Consider the following 18,110-nt stretch of genomic DNA (forward strand, 5'->3'; position numbering starts at 1 on the left):
TTGAATGAAACCCTTCCTATAATCGGCACTTATCTCCTTGCCCATTCAATTTATGTTTGTTAAAGATTTTTCTTAAACTATTGCCTGTATTTTTCTATTTTTCACCAGTTCAAAAAAACTGTTCTCAGATTCTATGTGAATTAGCCTCAATAACTATTACATATGCAACTGCGCTCTACTGTGATTTACAATGTATGGGTTGCGTTAAAGCGTTAGTTTGAATAGTCACACTCGCAGACACACACTGTTTGACTCCTACAGAATTGAATGAGAATGACCACTCCATTTCCTCTCTTTCGTCTTCCATTTCTTCCACTTGTAAAAGTGATAAAACAGATGGGTTCGTTTCAAATGTGAGTTGATTTTATTGATTTATTGAATCAAAGTCTCTAACGTTGTCACTGTAAGCACAACCTTTCACATTTCTTATGTAAAACAAACCTCGGGTTAAAGTTTTGTAGTTTAGATCTTTTTGCTAGCGATTCCTGTTTTTGAGATACAGTGCCTTTTTCAGTTGGAAATGCCCAACTTTGAGAGTGTGCCATAGTAAAACCAACTGTCCCACAAAATAATGTTTTATGGATCGAGCAGACCAAGTGTAAAACTTCATTTTTGTAGTTGACAACTTTTTTGTACGGACACTCCCTAGCAAGTTACATATCGATAAAGTAGTTTCTCCTCTCAAATAGTCCCATTTCAAACTGATAACTAAAAAAAAAAGGAGCTCTACGTTTATCAGTTTGATCCATAGGCATTATCTTCCAAAGTGTATAATATTTGTCTAGTATAATTTTCAGATTGAAATTATCCCTTTGCTCGAAAGTATCAAAGTTCAAATGTCAATTGATTAAGCCTGCCAAACCATTACACTTTACAGTATTCTTTGGCACCGAAGAGATAAGAATGACAGTAAAATTTGAAAACTTAAAACCAGAAAATGAATCAAAGGAAAAGAATGCCCGATGGAGATTACTCTATGTTGATGACATGATGAACACCGGAGAGTTTAGCATTACTCACGAGTTCAGTTATCTGACGGGTAATGATTATTATATCGATGTTTACAACTCAAAAAAGGATAGGACAACTTCAACGTATCGCATTTCAATTCGTCACTTTCGGGCGGAATTTCTGAAATGGATTGATAATGTCATTGTGATGTTCAATGCCACTTTGAATGCACTCGCTTTTGATAATATCTGTCACCCAAAAGTAATGAAATGGATAGAAGAACGAAAGCCATCGCTCGATAAACTGGCTGTCGATTGCAGTTTTCCTTCTGTAACAATTCGAAATATTTTGAATTATTGTCATCCGAAGAACGAATTTTACACCAGATGTGAGGTATTTGAGCCGAGTGGTTGGACACCTTCATCGGAAACTACTAAAAGCACTCATGTAACAAACTCTCTGGACTTTAATGATTTATTGAAACTGGGGTGAGTTTTCAAGTTCTTTGAAAGATTTGAATGTTTACTACAAACTTTAATTCTAGCGTCCCAATTATCAATTCACAATGCACCGAATTCACTGACAATGTGCTCAATGATTTCCTGAAAAACTGGACAACATCTATGAGAAAACTAGAATATCTATCGGTGGTTCGGACCCCCAACAATCCAGAAATTAATGAAGATACAGTAATCGAAGGATTGGATGTGACAAGAATGGAACAAACTGTACGATTCGAGAGAGGAGGAAGAACGTTTTCTTTCACTGGTTACAGTATTCTAAATGGTAGAGGACAGAAGGCGGTGTTTGGAATCGATCGGTGGAATAAGAAAAATGTGGCTTTCCGGTTTTTATTGTCTACGTTTCTGGAAAATATACAATGTTGAGATGATAAAAGTTTTAGACAGTCTCAGTTGTTTGGATTTCGTTTAAAAATAAATTTTTAATTGTTTGCTTACTTTTACTGTCATTGTTCTGTTTTCATAGGATAAACATTTCATAAGACTCCAAATTTTTGGGATTCAGGATTTGGGAATTAGGATTGAGGCGTCAGAATTCGAGATGTCGGAAACACGATTCAGAATTCGGGATTAAGACGTCAGAAGTTATGATTTAGGATTCAGGCTTCAAGATTCAGAATTTAGGATTCAGGAGCCTGGATTAAGAAGTCAGAATTCATAAATCATGATGCAGAAGTCATGATTCAGGATACAGAAGTCATGATTCAGGATTCAGGATAAAACTTCCAGGGTTCAACATTCAAAATTCAGAAAGCGGGATTTCCAAGTCAGAAGCCAGAATTCAGGAGTCAAAGTTCAGGATTGACAATTTGAGATAAAAATTCAGGATTAGTCATTCAGGGTTCAGAATTTCAGAGGCCAGTGGTCGTGTGAGGTTCTGACGAACGCCTCTTTGAACTTCCTCATCTTTTGGATCTTCCAAATGTAGCTAGTCTTCACTGACGACAGTAATTTACAGCTACAATGCAATGACATATCCAACAATCCATACTTGCAATCCGGGCCGACCCGGGCCGACGGTTTTTATTAAATAACTTTCTTCAAAAAAATCGTGTCGGGTTGGTTAATAGCTCAAATTATAGGTATTTGGACCTGTTACCAGACAGAATCAAAACAAACTTCGCAAAAAATCCACAGAGGCCCCGGGCCGGCTAAAACCGTTGTCGGCCCGGGGCCTCTGTGGATTTTCTGCGAAGTTTATTTTGATTTTGTCTGATAACAGGTCCAAATACCTATAATTTGAGCTATTAACCAACCCGACACGATTTTTTTGAAGAAAGTTATTTAATAAAAACCGTCGGCCCGGGTCGGCCCGGATTGCAAGTATGCAACAATCCCCTTCCCGCCAAAATACACATTCAAAAAGATCCCTCGTCGATTTAAACGTTACTCGTTTTTGATTCATATTCTGCCGTTTCTCCAATTCAAAAAGAAAATGAAACTACTAAATTTCCCTATTCTTGTTCAAAAAGAAATTTGGAGATCCATGAAAGTTGATGAAGTACTGTTACTAACATTCTGTTCAAACAGAACAAAAAATTCAATTCTTCAACATCGGAAACTTCTATTCAAGAATACGGAATCAGTTTGCTATGAAACATGCGTACCTCTATGACCTTTTTGGAAATTCCATCGAATATCAAGTGAATCCAGAGGATTCTTGCCAATGTTGAAGAACATAAATTACAGTTTGATCAGATTGAACTATGCTATCGATCCGGCTATTCTAGAAGAATACCTATTTCTTTCACCAAATCAAGAGACTATTCAATTCGATATAAACTTGAAATCTGAACTGGAACAGAATTCAAAAATCTATGAAACTGAGCATTTGCGTGTCGCCAGTCTCGGTCAACCGACTGATCATTTCTTACTCAATTTCAGTGGTCGATCTCTATTTCTAGAGAATACGAATGTCCAAAAGGAGACAATAATCGAATGTCTGAGAGCGTGGAATTCTGATATGAGATATCAAAATTTAAACTTTTTGTCGATTGAACTATACGATGTGTTTACTGATGTTCGCCAAATTATGAATCAATTCAATGTGAAGGAAATTGAGAAAGAACGAAATCCTCCGGTTTTTATGATACCAAGAAGGTTCGTCTATTTTCCAATATATCTAAACATTTCCGAAGTTTCAGATCATTTTTCCTGTCGGGCACTTATTCTGTAGAATTGGCCAGTAGACGTTATGTGGTGAACGAATCAAATGGCCACGTAGCAACCTTTTCAATGTCAAACAAAATTTTCGCTTTCGCAGTTTGGAGAATGACAGAAAAGGAATTTCTTGACAAAGTTTCAAGTTAGAATCGTCTATATATTACATGATTTTTGACTCAATGAATGAAGAACTCACCATATAATTGATAGCAGAGCACCGCCTAATAAATTGAAATTTTAACAAAGATTATTATAAAACTAGCTTCATTAGGGTCATTGTGCACTTTAATATGTAAGTGCCAACTTGGATTCGATGGTAAAAACTCTAAATCTTAATAGAACATGGTAATAATGATAAAGATGCAATTATAGTTCTAGTTGAATTCCTTTGCGACGTCCTGCGTCAATCATGTAATTGATCAATTCTTTCCAGTCGTCGTTGCTCTTCGATTGCTTCATATTGCGAATAATCTTGACGGTTTCCAGCATTTTAACCATTCCAACCACATTGTTTGTCTCCACCAGTTCATCGAACACCGCATACATGTTAAGGAGACGTGGATTGAAGAAAGTCGGCTGAACTATCGCAGCAGGTTGTACAGTTTTGGTAGCTTCCGGTACCAATTGGCGGGTTTCTAAAAAGTTATATTTTAAAAGCAAAACGTTTTCGTTTTAAGAAAAATTACGTTGAATCACAAGAGCTGGCGGGTTGGGTTCCTCAGGTGGTTGGTGAGTGAAGTCGCAAAATTCCATAAAGCAATCTTCTCCCATTCTCTTGAGAGCCCCCTCTGGCTGCTTGGTCACATGATTAGAGTTGGAATCTGGTGAAGGAATTGCTCCACGTCGTTTCGCGAGTTGAGACAGCCATTCATACTGACGATTCTCGTTTGTCCAGACCATATCAATGTTGAGAATTTTCTGGAAATTTTATGAAGTTGAAATCATTAAGATAATAGATCTATTAACCGTTTCATCTTGAGGGATGTATGCTGCAACAAAATTCTTCCGATCCTCATCGTCGAGGTTCTTCCACATATTCTCCTGCTCAACGGGACTCAATGACATTACTCCGTACAATGTTCCAAAATAAACATTTGGAGCGTAGCGTCTGAAGCTGGCCTTCTCTGGTAACACATACAGCATTGAAAGTTTCACGTCCATCATGTGTTGATCATTGTGATCAGCTAATAGAGCCAACACATCGTCGCCCTGTTGAGCTCGTCCCACGAGCAAAACTCGATAGTAGCGAACTTCTTCACCTTGACGATAGATATAAACAGCAGCCATTCCTGGACGAGCATTGCGACGTGAAAGTTCTTGAAGTGGTGCGGTCATTACACCACGAAGCAATTCCTCCATTTTACCCAATTTTTCTCCTTCCAAGTCTGCTTCACTAGTATTGCAAGCAACCATCAGGAATCCACGAGGAGCCACAAACATCACCGGTCTGACGACGAGAAGACCACGCTTGACATGCATGTTCACTTCCGACATCCAACGAAGATCCGCTTCAACAGGCTCACGGAAATTGGTCTCCGAGATTTTAACAGTCTCGGGATCAATCGATGGATTGACAAGACGAACAAGCATTTCTCCTGGTTGATTAGCGTAAACTTTGAAAAGCTGGCTGTTGAAATTGACAAACGTTTGGTCGTCTTCGGGTAACGATTCATATTTGGTGCTTCCACGACTTTTCACATATTTCACAAGGAGTTGCAAACCGTTTTGAGGAATGATTGCACGAGGACCGAATGACGAGCTAACAGGGCGCATTGGTTGAACAGAGGAACTTTGCCGATGACGAACTGCAACACGAAGTTTTGGCTTGGTTTAGTGTTGCTTAACCATACCTTCATGTCCACTATTCTGTCTGTTTCCTGTCAATACAGCACCTCCTAAACGACTTCCAGATCTTGATGCGGAGGTTGACGAGGCTGAGTTTTCGTTCAACGGTTGCGTCCTTCCAAGAGAGACGTTGCCAAAACGTTGACCGAGGTCTGACATCGAAGAAGTGACGTTCAAATTTGGCTGAGTTTGTGGCGTTGAAAGATTCCCTCCAAACCCGGGTCCTGATTCGAAGAAACCATCATCTGCCGCCTTCGATATGAGCATCTGAAAAATCACGAATTGAATGCTTTGAGGACACAGAAACTCACAGCTGCTGGAGAGCCTTCACTGATAGTACTGAAGTCTTCGCTGCAATAACACGAGTTTAATGATTTCAAAGTAAAGAACGAAATTAAACGAGAAAATGAGACATTTTTCGTATCAGCGGGCGGAGTTGTTGTTAATAAACGTGCGACGTTTGCATTTCCTCATAAAATGCAAAAAACTCTGTGCGCAGTGTTTTTTGTAACCTCCGCATGTTTCTAGCTTTTTGCAGTCCCCGAAAATCCGTGCTTTTTCGACGGAATTGCAAGAAAAAACAGAAAACAACTCAAACAACAAAACAATATAAATTAACACAAACAATGAGCTGTCAAGAGCGAGACCGAGAGCAATCGAACGATCAGCGGCAGTTTCGTCGTGTGTTGAGGTGGCGGCAATCGTCGTCTCTGAAAGACCGCAAAAGTTAGTAGATCAAAAAAGTTTCAGCGGGTTTCACACCCCTTCGAATTTACAAGGGGTTTGAAAATATTCAATTGAGCAAGAGTGTAAAAAATATATTAGCTGCCAAGAACAGCGTAAAATGAGCGTTTGGAGAAACGTAAAATGACTGTTTATTAGAAAGAGTTTCAAAATCTTATACTGCATACCATTGATATTCTTCTGGAGAGTAGCAGACGGGCTTTCAGATATAACTTTCTCGTTTTCTATCGGCTCTTCGGGTGCTTTTTGATCTTCAGAAACAGAAAGATGTTTTGAATTCCAATCTTCGACGTAATAATCTCCACCGTCGCGAAGACTCCAGAATTTCAGCACTCCAGAATATTTCTCAACACTGATCTGTTTGTAAAGTTCGCTCTCCGACATGTTCTTCCCCCACGCCGGTAACCCATAAACTTCTTTGAATTTATTCATCAATGTACCCAATGAAACAATCATACGACCAGGTTGATCTGGATGCGGAGTACCGATTTCAGCACGACATTCGCGAAGAAGTTCAGCCAGGTTGTGCACACGCTCGATTGTCTTAGCGGGTGCCAGCTTGCTTCTGGCGTTCACTCTGAAACATCACAAAGGTAGTTTCAAAAGTTGCAAAGACAACAGTTTTTTACTGATCAGGATTTCCTTTCGTTTTGATATCCTCTTCTGGAACACGTGATTGTCCTCTATATGTGCGGAACGAAGCGCCATAATTTCCACGTCCTCCTCTTGTCGCTCCATGAGTCAGAAATGATCGAGCCGCCCGTTTCGGCTCGTGACCGGTATGTTGCTGTTGAACCATTTCGACAATGTCTTGGTTGGCTTCGCTGACTTTCGCCCAGTATATGTGAACTCCATCCTGACGACGTTTATGAACAACTGTATCGGAACACACTTGAAGAAGTTCATCCAACGTTTTGCAGCCATACTTCTTTGGATCGATCGTCTGGCCGTACTCGTCGCTGAAACCTTTTTTTCAAATCGAACTACGAGAAATTCTTACAGCATGCGCCTTTCAATTTCTTTCGCAGAAATTGGTTGCTTCTCAGCAACAAGAATTCCTTGAAGCTCGACTTTAGGTTTTCTCAATGGATCAGCCTTCTGTTGTTCGGTGACAACAACTCTCTTCGCGGTCATCTTTAAGATAATTATTATTTTCAGTCAAAAAATTGAAGGCTTACGACGCTCTGACTTCCAAAAACGTCCTCCTCGTCTGCATCGTAGTCTGGGAAGAGCTGCTCCCCGGCCATCATTTCCCTGCGAAGAAATATAATTGTTACTTAGAAGAAGCTTGAGCAGATGATACAAGAGAGGGGAGAAAAAACTGTAGAAAACTCAAATGTTCATTTTTGCAAAATATTTTAAAATCATTATTTTATAATTGCCGCGAAAATTGAAACTGTGTGTATATGTATAAAAAGCGCGCTAAATCTGTCCTTTTGAAAAATATTTTTTCTCATTTTTCCACTTGAACCTACACCAATTAGAATGACGTAATTTTTTGACGCAATGAAATAAGAGGCCGTACAAGTCGAGAAAAAACGAAATCAGGAAAAATTAGGAGCTAAAAATAAGATTTCGAAGGTTGTGCGCAGTTATTACTTCAGTATTTAAAAGTCGGTAAAACTCCCTTTGCAAAACTCGAGTCTCCAAAAAATAATAGTGCCGCATCTACGTGTCGAGACCAAACGGGAAACCGAAATGTTCCTTTGAAGAGTACTGTATCCCGACTTAAATTTTGTTATTTTTCTATTTACCACATTATTTAATTTTAATTTCAATTTTCCCAACAAAGTTAGTTTTTCCAGAACCATCACAAACAACCCGATGGACTGGGTTCAATGCAACAATTGTGGTGCGAAGCCGAACCAAGTTAAGATGTTCCTGACGACGTGCGCTCACGTCTTCTGTCAAAGTTGTACAGAAAAAGCGAAAGAGTCGCAATGTTACTTGTGCAAAAAACCGCTCACAGTTGACGAGATCAACAAAAATTTAAGGCCAGATTTAATGGTATTTAATGGTTAAAGATTTATTTATTAATTTTTTATGTTTTCAGGAACTATTCAAAGATCCCCGTCAGGTAGCCGCTGAACTAACAACAGAACTGCAAAAAGTTAGTACATTTCAAGCAAAACAACGAGAAATTTTTATGAAGTTCAAAAATGCCGAAATGAAAAAAGAAACTGACAGATTCAATGATGCACGAACCAAACAAATGAAGATAACACAAGAAATCGAGAAGCGAAAAAAGGCGTTCGGAGAGAATAATGCATTATTGAAAGCAGCGAAAGAGGAAAAGAAGCAATTGACAGCGAGATTACATCAATTACAATCTGAAAATTCAACAAAAAAGTCGGTACCAATACCATCTCGTCATTCACATACTCGGACCGAACCTCCCACTTCTAAATCTAAACGAATACGCCCACCGCCTTCTGTAACCAGAAAAGCTAGTCATGATTTCCCCTTGAATATTATGGATCAATCAACTTCTAAAATTGTGACGAGTACTCCAATCTGTAATGTTAGTTTTCAAAATATACATCTTCATGCAAAAAATTGACACAAAAATGTTAATTTTATAATTTCGTAAACTAAATTTCTTCATTTTCGTAATTTCAGGTCGATTATAGCCGCCGCGACTATATGAATCGAATGTTCGGCGCCGGATTCGAGCATCCATCCCCCATTCCACGGCAATAACTTGAATCTGTGCCCAAAATTTGTTTGAATTCTTCCTTTCCGTTTTAATATCTATTATTACCAAAAGTTTTATTGCCTCCTTCTTCATATTTTCCCCGTATTCGCATGCTTATCGTCTTGTAATATCGCGTTTAGTAAATGAGATAGAGATTTATTGATTTTTTCGAGACTCCGTTGATCGTTCGTCTTTTCCTTCGCGCGCTGCACATTCCCGCCTCATTATCGTATTGGTGACCGACCATTACCTCTTTTTTCATTCAGTCTTCATTCGAAAATGTCACCGAATTGTGAGACACCCCCCTCTTCTTCTCCGCCCTCTCGTTTTGTCCCCTCTCTCGCCTGTATCGCAGAAGAAGAACCACGAATTATATTCACGAGACGAATTTATGTTCCCGGTGGATCATCTTCAAAACCATTTCAAGTCGAAATTCCAATATATGATCTCAATATTTATGCACCGGAACCTGGGAAAACTTCGATGCCAGAGAGTTATCAGCGATTGCTGGCGCAAATGGACAAGTATATAGAATATCAATCGAACTCGGAAAGGCATAAGAAAATGGTAAATGATTTTTTTTATTGATTTTTAGACTTAAAATATATTTAAATAATTATTTTTTCCTATTTCAGGCTAAAGAGCTTCGACAGAAAGTTGCATTCGAACAGGCGGAAGCTAAACGGCTATCGGTAAACCTCATTTTTCTCAATTCTATGCATAAAAATTATGTTTTAATTTTCAGACACCAAATTTCACTCACAGAGACTGGTATTGGTATTCGGAAGAGACCAGAAACTTCGTCGATGAGCCAGTATTTACACGGAAAATCGTCGAGAAATGCGAAGAAAAGACGAAAGAAAGCCCATCAAATGTGGCAGCGCTTGCGAAGTGCGACGATGATGAATTCGATTTGAACGCCGATTTTTAAAATAATAATAATCTCATTTTACACATTTCGATCTCTAATACGCTGGTGTCTTACTATATAATTGTCATAAATGTATTTTCTTTCTCTCTTTCAAGACTTCGTTTTTTCTCGTAAATCGTTCCGTAGAACATAATGAAAGGTTAGGGATGTTGAACCAACCGGAAACACAAAGCGACGGGTTTTGGGACAAATGGACAAATAAGCAGGTGGGGAAGGGGAAGGAGGGGACAAACTAAAAACTGGCCATTATTTTCGAGGGGCACCTTTTCACTTTTATTCAATGCTTTTCTTATTTTTGTGGTTTTCGGTGCCTCTTATGGGACAAGAAACTGGAGGAGATAGTGATGGATTTCAGGTTAGTTTTCGATTTTACAATCGCGCTCTATCGGGGCTTTCATGGATTGCAATGAAGCGCAAATAGAAAATTTTCACATTTTCAGAACGAACAACTCCAATGCAACTATTGTGTGCATTCTCGAAAAAATAAAGATGTTTCGGAAGGCGTGAAACATGAACCAGACTGTATGAATCATTTGAAATTCTTGTCGAGACCCGACTTGAGAAGAACTTGCACACCATCGGAGAAGTATTGTGTGGTAAGTTGAAGACATCTGGACAAACAGATGTAAAGAGTTTTGGATGTTTGCAAGGAAAAGGAGTGATAGACAGACAGCTGGACATACACACGTGAATAAGATAGTCACAATAAGAATAGTGTTTGGTTAACAGTGGTACATAGTAACTTTCTTCAAAGGCGTATATCTCGAAAAATAGTTTTTGATATAAAAAATTGTCAGTTAGAAAAATGTTCAGCATAAAATTTCACACATTTCAGTTGATAACTTTTTGATAGCTCCGCCCACTTTTATGATATTTAAAGATGCCGAGCTCTCTGCACCTCCTCCTCGTGACTTGTGAAGCTACCATCTTCAAAAGCGCATATCTCAAAAGTGGGCGGAGCTATCGAAAAGTTGTCAACTAGAAAAACATAGCCCTTGGTTTTATCTAAACAGTCAACTAAATTTTATTCAAAAAGTCACCTTCTCTGACACCAGTACATATGCTCAAACTAATCCACTTTATGCTGAAAACTGACAAGGAAGGCTCCTGTGTTTTCAAGATATTTTTCAATTGGCTAGGATCCGATTATCAAAAAATGATTGTGTAAAACAACTAAAATTAATTTCCAGACAACTGTCACGAATCTCAACGGATTCTTTATCGAAGTGGAACGAGATTGTGCGGAGAGTTGTGAACAAGGGTGTGAGCAACATGGATACGGACTGTTCCATACAGAATGTACGCGATGTTGTCGAGAACCATTATGCAATGAATTCGATGGAAGACACTTTTATGAACCTTTGGATGCTCCAAGGAGTCAACAATTGTTCTTTATTCTCTTTTTTATTGCGGTTGCCCTTGTTTTGTGATAAAGAGTAGCCATATGATTGAACAATTCTTGAAAATTTTCAAAATTACATATTAGCTCTGCACAGTTCTTACAACCGCGCTCTACAGAACTCCCCTTGAAAAATGTCTCTTTTCTCTGCTATTTAATATCTGCGTGGCTATCTTCTTCCTACTAATGGAATAGTTCTGTGTGTGTGTCCAACGCTTCTCCCTGAAAAACTTTTTTGTCTCTGGACCGTTTCAAAAGATGTTTGGGGGTATAACCATGAACCTCCGAGCGCTTCAATTTTTTGGACCCCGGGTGTCAGATTACTGTAGGATTACTGTAGCTACCGTAACCCAAAAAATGGAAAAGGGTTTCAAACAGAAAGAGGAGAGACCAGACTTGGGTGGTAACAACCTCGACCCCTCAGTATGACACCCAAAAAAAATTGGGCCGGTTACTGTAGGATTACGGTGGTTACAGAGTTTTGAACATTTACAGTCGAACCTAAATATCTTGGAAGGTTCAGATCCCCACTGATTGAGTACGTTGGTAAATTTGTTTACTCTGTAGTCCCGTACTTTTCCTTGAAGAACTTTGCAGGATTTCCACTGCCATACCCCGGAAGGGGTACTGTAGCTACAGTAACCAAAAAATCGGGAAAGCATGTTCAAACTGAAAATATGGGTCCATACTTTGGTAGAGACACCCTTCGCTTGGCTTCTGACGGCGTTCTCACATCGACAAACACATCTGAAAGAAAACGTCGATAACACAAATGCCCGAACCAATTCTCAAAAAATGCTTCAACTGTCGCATCTTTCTTCCCGATGATGCTGTCAAGTTCGTTAAAAATTTTTTCGATTTTCAATCTCTAAAAGTCATTTTTTCAGTACATCTTAATGCCAGAAGTGCCAAAAGAACGAAGCAAAATATGGAGTGGTAAGAAAAGATGATTTATTTTGATAGGAATAGCAAAAAAATCTTTTCTAGCCGGGAACATGCCAATACTGCAAGCTGAACGCGGCATTCCACGACCAGAAGTGTGTTTGGTGTTCACATGCCGAGAGAAAATACGGAACTCCATTCAGTTGTCAAAGTTGTAAATTACAATGCGGTTTTGCCAAAAAAGAGAGTGAAAAGGTAATTTCTCCCCAAAAATACTTGATTTTTATAAATTATTTTATTTCAGTACGAAGGTGCTCCACTTCTCTGTCGGTTGTGTATTCTCCAAGCTCGTCATACTGGCCAAACCTCGGTCGCCGGTATCCCGATTCCTCCAGAGAAGCCTGAAAAGAATGGAGATGGTTCTTCCGCAGAGCAGAAAGCTGAAAAGGAACGCGAAAAAGAGCGTCACCGCTCCTCTCGTCATCATAAGGACAAAGACCATCGCCGCGACGACAAACGTCACCGGGAGCACCGTGAACATCGTTCCGGTCATAAACGTCGTCACGAGGAGTCTAATAACAACGGAACGTCTTCCTCGTCTTCTGGTGTCCCACCATTAACCATTAATAATGAGAACGGCCACGGATTCCCACCATTCGGAGAACGTGATCACGGGGAGAATATGGAGAAGCAGCATAGAATGGAAGACGAAATTCGTCGTCTCAAGGCTGCAATTAGTGAGAAAGATCAGCTACTTTTCGATAAAGATAAGCAGGTTTGTTGTTTTCAAATATTTTTTAATGTCAAAAATTTGTTTATAATCTCTTACGAACCTCACTTATACTTCATGTTTTCAGATTAGCAATCTCAAGGCTGATCAATACAATCTCGAGAAGAAGCACCGTGAACGCGTCCAACAACTCATCAAGGAGAAGGAAGACAGCATCCGAGCAATTGAACATATGAGAAGCTCGAAGAGTTCAAAGAAAAACTAATCCCAATCTAATTTTCGTTGTTTTAAAAACATCTGTGCTATTTTTCTGTAACTATATACGTAGACTCGTCACTAATTATCATTCAATCTTGTCATCATGCCATATGTTTCTTCCAGTCCATCCTTGGTTCGTGAGCTTTTTTATTTGTCAGCCCTTCATAGAATTACTCGCTTTCTCTTGTTTCCATAATTGTAACTTTTTGTCCTAAAACATGTCCCACAGTGATCCCGGTTGACCCGGTTCTCCCATTCACACGTCTGCTAATTTGAGATTTTTAATCAATATACATTTGTTCCCTGTTAGACGTAGCCATTTTTTTTGCTATTCCTGTCATTCAATTCCATTTCAATCTAGTTTGATTCATGTCTAATTTTGTAATAATAAAAACTCATCCCTCCCCAAAAAAAATCAACGATAAGATCAAAAAGAAAAAAAAGAGACTTTCTCACTAATTGCAGCCTTGAGACGACGAATTTCGTCTTCCATTCTATGCTGCTTCTCCATATTCTCCCCGTGATCACGTTCTCCGAATGGTGGGAATCCGTGTTCGGTTTGAAATTTCAGTGAAACCTGCAAAAAAAGGGAATATTAGTATTTAAAAACGTGTACACGTTTCAGAAGACACGGGGTTTCTGGCACATGAGATCTGGGACACTGATAAGAATTCCGTATAAAGGCTGGGACGATTTCACTAGAAACTCCATTAGCCATTATTCCCAACAAAAGTAGCCGTTATAACAGTTCAAGCCAGCATAAAAAATGAACAGTGAGTATTCAAGAGTTAAAAGTATACGAAGACCAGTATCCTTAGGCAACCGTTCTCAAAGAAGTAAAAGAACAAAAAAGAAGAAGAATGATGAGGAGAAGACAGTCGGCAGTGGTAATCAGAAGACATTATTCTTTCGTCGTCCAAAAAATGATTCGAATCCAGAGGAAACTGAAGCATTTGCGGTGAGTGGGCTTTTTAGGAACACTTCTGTACTTATTATGAGTTTGAATTTTTCAGAATATCTGCCGATGCCTCATTGAGCACCGCTGGTATCACGGTGTGATGCCACGTGGCGAGATCAGCACACTTTTAGAAGATGAAGGCGACTTTTGTGTTCGGAAAACAACTGAAAAAGGCAAACCGATTGTGTGCATCTCTGTGAAATGTCAAAAAGAAGTTCGACATTTTCCGCTGGTTTTTGAAAATGGGCAGTGGACGTTGAAGAATCTCAGCAAAACTCGTCGTTTCTTTGAAGTCGTTGAGCTACTGAACGCTTTGGTCACAGAGAAAATATCGTTGTCCGGGGCGATTCTGGTTCGGGCGGTCCCTCGTCCAGACTATTATATCCCTCATAGCGATATTTCATTGATTTGTAAACTCGGAGGTTAGTGTTCTCAATAGAGCGCAATTACAACACGATTACATCTATAGTACAAAATTCATTCAGAGGGAGCATTCGGAGAAGTGTGGAAGGGGTCTCTAAAGCGTCATGAGGATGAAAAAGTGAAAAAAGTGGAAGAGAAATCGGCACCGGGTTTGCCAACAACAGGAAGACAGGAAGGGCTCTCGGAGAAGGGTAGATCAAAATTATATGTAGCGGTGAAGAAAATGAAAGGAAATGCGACGAAAGCGATGACGGAGGAGTTTGTTATGGTAAGGGTTACGGTAGTGAGGGTGGGGATGATCCAGGATATAAGTAGAATCCCCAGAACCTCAAAATTACTTTCTTTCCAGGAAGGCAAACTAATGCGTCAACTCGTCCATCCGAACATCGTCACCGTATTCGGTGTCGCTCCATCCGAAGAGCCCCTCATGATTGTTCTGGAACTCGCCGCCAACGGATGTCTCAAGGCCTACGTCTCAAAATACCAGTGTCCAATGGATCAGCTGATGCAGTTCATTGCCGACGCGGCACGTGGAATGGCCTATTTGTCATCGAAACTTGTGATTCATCGAGACTTGGCAGCTCGTAATCTGCTCCTTGGATGTTCAGTTGAAGTCAAAATTTCTGATTTCGGACTCTCGTCCTCTGGAAAAACGGAGATCAAAGTGAAACAAATGAAGGTTCCGATTCGTTGGCTTGCACCGGAGACTCTTGAGGAGGGAGTGTTTTCCACTAAAACAGATGTCTGGGCGTATGCAGTCACCCTCTGGGAGATATTTACTCGTTGCCAATCAGATCCATACCCAGGTCTGACTAATCAACAAGCCAAGGATCTTATCAGAGGAGATGCTCTTCCGATGAACCCACCGGAAGGAACACCAGCGACTGTCGTGAAGATCATGGAGGATTGTTTTGCAAAGGTAACAATAGTAGCTGACATTCAAAACTAAACAATTTTAGAACCCTGATGATCGTCCTTCGTTCCCTGCCATTTTGAAACGTCTCTGCCCAGATGAGGATATCGCCGCTTACGAACCGAAAAGTCAATGTAGTCAAAGCAGCCCAGCAAAAAAATCGAGTGGCCCGTCTGCTGAACCGTCTGCACTGTCGGCTCGTAGTAAAAGACCAGCGAGAAAATAATCATTTTTGTTTACTTGTGCTTTCAACATGACAATAAATAAAAGTACTGTAATGTAATGATGTGTGTTGATGTCTATTCCAGAACCTTCTAGAAATTTCTAGAAAAAACTTTTGAATTCCGGCGGAAATTCAAATATTCCAGAACCTTCTAGAAACTTCTAGAAAAAACTTTTGAATTTCGGCGGAAATTAAAATATTCCAGAACCTTCTAGAAGCTTCTAGAAAAAACTTTTGAAGTTCAGAGGGGTGTGACGGCCAAATTTGCAAAGCTGCCATACGGCCGACCGAGGAAGGCCGCGGCCTCGGGTCAGCTTTGCTTCCAACAACTAAAAAAACAGCGGCCGGGTGAGCTGCTGTGAAACTGACTGAAATTTTGTTGTAGAGCCGGAATCAAGAATACTTATAGTGAAAATGTCAGAAATCTTTTGTACCGCACCTTTTGCTGAACGATAAAGCAGTGCAATTAAGAAGAAATAATAAAGGAACAGACAAGTTAAAACGAACAGTAAAGTCATAAGAACATTACATTATTACATTCAGCTCAAAAACTTTTTTGTATTTGGAAAAATATTTTCAGCAGTTTCTACTTACAAAGTTCAAGTAAACTAAATCCAGCGAAAATCGCGGCGTAGCCGCGAATTTCCTGCTGGTTACTACTAAAGTCATACTCCTTGCAAATCACTTGAACAATGATTAATGAATGAAAACCAATTTATTGAGAAAAAGAAATCTAGCTGATAATACAATGATCTTTTTGTTGTCTCCGTGCACTTTTGATCTTCTCAATATCCTTCGGTTCAACTCCACTGTATCCACGACTTGATGGCATTGATTGGCTGGAAGAGATCAATTTAATTTCCAGTAATTTCAAAGCATCTTAAAACTCACCGTCTCTTTCTCAACTCGAATCCCTGAATATTCAAATTCGGTCGTGTTCTCAAAAGTATCTCATGGAAACATGCTCTAACTTCTTCCTCTTTCAATGCACAACACTCCATATCTGATTTCGAAGAGCAACATGAAAGACATGGTTGATCAGTTTTGTTGGCGACGAGGAGTACAGGAACCTGAAGTTTTTTGGAGATTTGAGGTTGAGATATTAATAAAAAGCTTACATTTTTCCCTCTTCTTGCATGAATATCTGCAACTGTAGTCAGAGCTTCTTCCAGAGAAGAAGCGTCATCTGCAGCGAAGACTACCTGGAATTCAACATCTTTTTAAAAAGAGAATTTAGATATGCTTCAACTTACAAGAAAAGCGTCAGCTGTTCCAATATACAGGTTTTTCATTCCTATGAAATCACGGGACCCGCTTGAGTCGATTATCTGAAAATTTAAAAGTTGTATTAGCACGGCACACTTCTTACAACCGCGCTATACCGAAATCGAAGAGGATTGTGCGCGAAATTGAGAGACTTAGAGAAAAAGAGACAATTTTCAAGGGGATTTCGGTGGAGCGCAGTTGTAAGAACTGTGTGCAGCAAACACGCTCTAGTGGAATCAGAAGTATCAACGGAGCGCATTTGTACATACCTGAACCATGAGTACTCTTCCTTCCTCAATTTCATACTCAATCCAATTAAATTCCTCCACTGTTGGCCGGTAGTCCTCCACAAATTTGTGCCATAAAAACTGCGAAACCATTGCAGATTTTCCGACCTACAATTAATTATAACTTCATTATCCTCCAATTAAAAACTCACTCTCTCCGCACCCAACACCGCTACCGTAACCTTATTCTGACGACGTTCGCCACGTGGCTTCGCGTCACGACGACCCACACTTTTGCTGCGATTCATCTGGAAACTGTGCATAAAGGAATTTCAGAGATCAAAAAGGAAAGAAATATAAATCATTTTGTCAAAAGTTCTCGATCTCGTGACTAGAAGAAATTTCTCACGGAAAGCGAGAAAAGGTTGTGAGAAGTGAGAGCAAGTGAGACCCTTTTATAATTACTCATTTCCTCTTTTCTCCTCATTTTTCTGTTGTTTTTGCGTTATGTTTGGTTGCTGTTTCCCTCGATCTGATCAGAGTTTGAAATGTGAAAACTTTGGAGAAAAAGAGAGGACTAGGCGAGCTTTTTAACTTGAAATTAGTTAATAAGTGCGGTGTGAGTAAGTGAAAATTAGGAAAACTTTACGAACTTTTTGGTTGAAGGGTGTCAAACTTTGGAAATCTAGAAGGCCTTTTTTAGTTACAATAGTGTTCACTGAAAATTCACGATTTCCAACTCCAAATCCCTATTTTAACCCAAAGATATATAGTTTCGGAAAAAATCTTACAAACTTCACCAGTTTTTCATGAAAATCGGAAATTCCCGCACTTGATATGATACCCTACAAAGCTATGAAAAATGAGTTTCAGAATGGGTTACAGAATAAAAACAGGCAATAGAAGAGTATCATTAATTTGCCGCCAGTTAGGTTTTACGTTTGTTTATAACAAAATTTAAGTATCTCGGTGTCTTTTTTA

General features: G+C 39.4%; 9 protein-coding genes across 9 annotated transcripts; 6 read left to right on the plus strand and 3 right to left on the minus strand.

Moving 5' to 3' along the window:
• Window positions 1-162: 162 nt before the first annotated feature.
• GCK72_002657 (uncharacterized protein) lies at window positions 163-3,782 on the plus strand (the record flags this gene model as incomplete). The annotated part of the gene is made up of 5 exons (XM_053723532.1): window positions 163-211; window positions 878-1,439; window positions 1,496-1,771; window positions 3,126-3,572; window positions 3,617-3,782. The coding sequence occupies 5 exons, from the start codon at window positions 163-165 to the stop codon at window positions 3,780-3,782; spliced, it is 1,500 nt and encodes a 499-aa protein (XP_053592177.1).
• A 219-nt stretch (window positions 3,783-4,001) lies between these two features.
• GCK72_002658 (uncharacterized protein) lies at window positions 4,002-7,023 on the minus strand (the record flags this gene model as incomplete). Its single annotated transcript, XM_053723533.1, has 8 exons — window positions 4,002-4,270; window positions 4,322-4,553; window positions 4,602-5,440; window positions 5,486-5,747; window positions 5,792-5,831; window positions 6,106-6,190; window positions 6,392-6,801; window positions 6,854-7,023. 8 exons carry the CDS (start codon window positions 7,021-7,023, stop codon window positions 4,002-4,004), a joined length of 2,307 nt encoding a protein of 768 aa, XP_053592178.1.
• A 197-nt stretch (window positions 7,024-7,220) lies between these two features.
• Window positions 7,221-7,474, minus strand: GCK72_002659 (uncharacterized protein; the record flags this gene model as incomplete). Its single annotated transcript, XM_053723534.1, has 2 exons — window positions 7,221-7,358; window positions 7,403-7,474. 2 exons carry the CDS (start codon window positions 7,472-7,474, stop codon window positions 7,221-7,223), a joined length of 210 nt encoding a protein of 69 aa, XP_053592179.1.
• A 574-nt stretch (window positions 7,475-8,048) lies between these two features.
• Window positions 8,049-8,924, plus strand: GCK72_002660 (uncharacterized protein; the record flags this gene model as incomplete). Its single annotated transcript, XM_003112116.2, has 3 exons — window positions 8,049-8,231; window positions 8,278-8,745; window positions 8,844-8,924. 3 exons carry the CDS (start codon window positions 8,049-8,051, stop codon window positions 8,922-8,924), a joined length of 732 nt encoding a protein of 243 aa, XP_003112164.2.
• Window positions 8,925-9,198: 274 nt separating this feature from the next.
• Window positions 9,199-9,850, plus strand: GCK72_002661 (uncharacterized protein; the record flags this gene model as incomplete). The annotated part of the gene is made up of 3 exons (XM_003112239.1): window positions 9,199-9,486; window positions 9,555-9,611; window positions 9,665-9,850. 3 exons carry the CDS (start codon window positions 9,199-9,201, stop codon window positions 9,848-9,850), a joined length of 531 nt encoding a protein of 176 aa, XP_003112287.1.
• Window positions 9,851-10,130: 280 nt separating this feature from the next.
• GCK72_002662 (uncharacterized protein) lies at window positions 10,131-11,280 on the plus strand (the record flags this gene model as incomplete). Its single annotated transcript, XM_003111975.2, has 3 exons — window positions 10,131-10,205; window positions 10,291-10,446; window positions 11,041-11,280. The coding sequence occupies 3 exons, from the start codon at window positions 10,131-10,133 to the stop codon at window positions 11,278-11,280; spliced, it is 471 nt and encodes a 156-aa protein (XP_003112023.2).
• Window positions 11,281-12,303: 1,023 nt separating this feature from the next.
• GCK72_002663 (uncharacterized protein) lies at window positions 12,304-13,126 on the plus strand (the record flags this gene model as incomplete). The annotated part of the gene is made up of 3 exons (XM_053723535.1): window positions 12,304-12,345; window positions 12,436-12,906; window positions 12,989-13,126. 3 exons carry the CDS (start codon window positions 12,304-12,306, stop codon window positions 13,124-13,126), a joined length of 651 nt encoding a protein of 216 aa, XP_053592180.1.
• A 759-nt stretch (window positions 13,127-13,885) lies between these two features.
• Window positions 13,886-15,639, plus strand: GCK72_002664 (uncharacterized protein; the record flags this gene model as incomplete). The annotated part of the gene is made up of 6 exons (XM_053723536.1): window positions 13,886-13,892; window positions 13,938-14,077; window positions 14,133-14,499; window positions 14,563-14,768; window positions 14,850-15,389; window positions 15,460-15,639. 6 exons carry the CDS (start codon window positions 13,886-13,888, stop codon window positions 15,637-15,639), a joined length of 1,440 nt encoding a protein of 479 aa, XP_053592181.1.
• A 730-nt stretch (window positions 15,640-16,369) lies between these two features.
• Window positions 16,370-17,437, minus strand: GCK72_002665 (uncharacterized protein; the record flags this gene model as incomplete). The annotated part of the gene is made up of 6 exons (XM_003112204.2): window positions 16,370-16,475; window positions 16,528-16,706; window positions 16,755-16,838; window positions 16,890-16,964; window positions 17,172-17,297; window positions 17,342-17,437. The coding sequence occupies 6 exons, from the start codon at window positions 17,435-17,437 to the stop codon at window positions 16,370-16,372; spliced, it is 666 nt and encodes a 221-aa protein (XP_003112252.1).
• Between the last annotated feature and the right edge of the window lie 673 nt (window positions 17,438-18,110).

This window comes from Caenorhabditis remanei, chromosome I (assembly GCF_010183535.1).
Source record: "Caenorhabditis remanei strain PX506 chromosome I, whole genome shotgun sequence".
Lineage (NCBI taxonomy): Eukaryota > Metazoa > Nematoda > Chromadorea > Rhabditida > Rhabditidae > Caenorhabditis > Caenorhabditis remanei.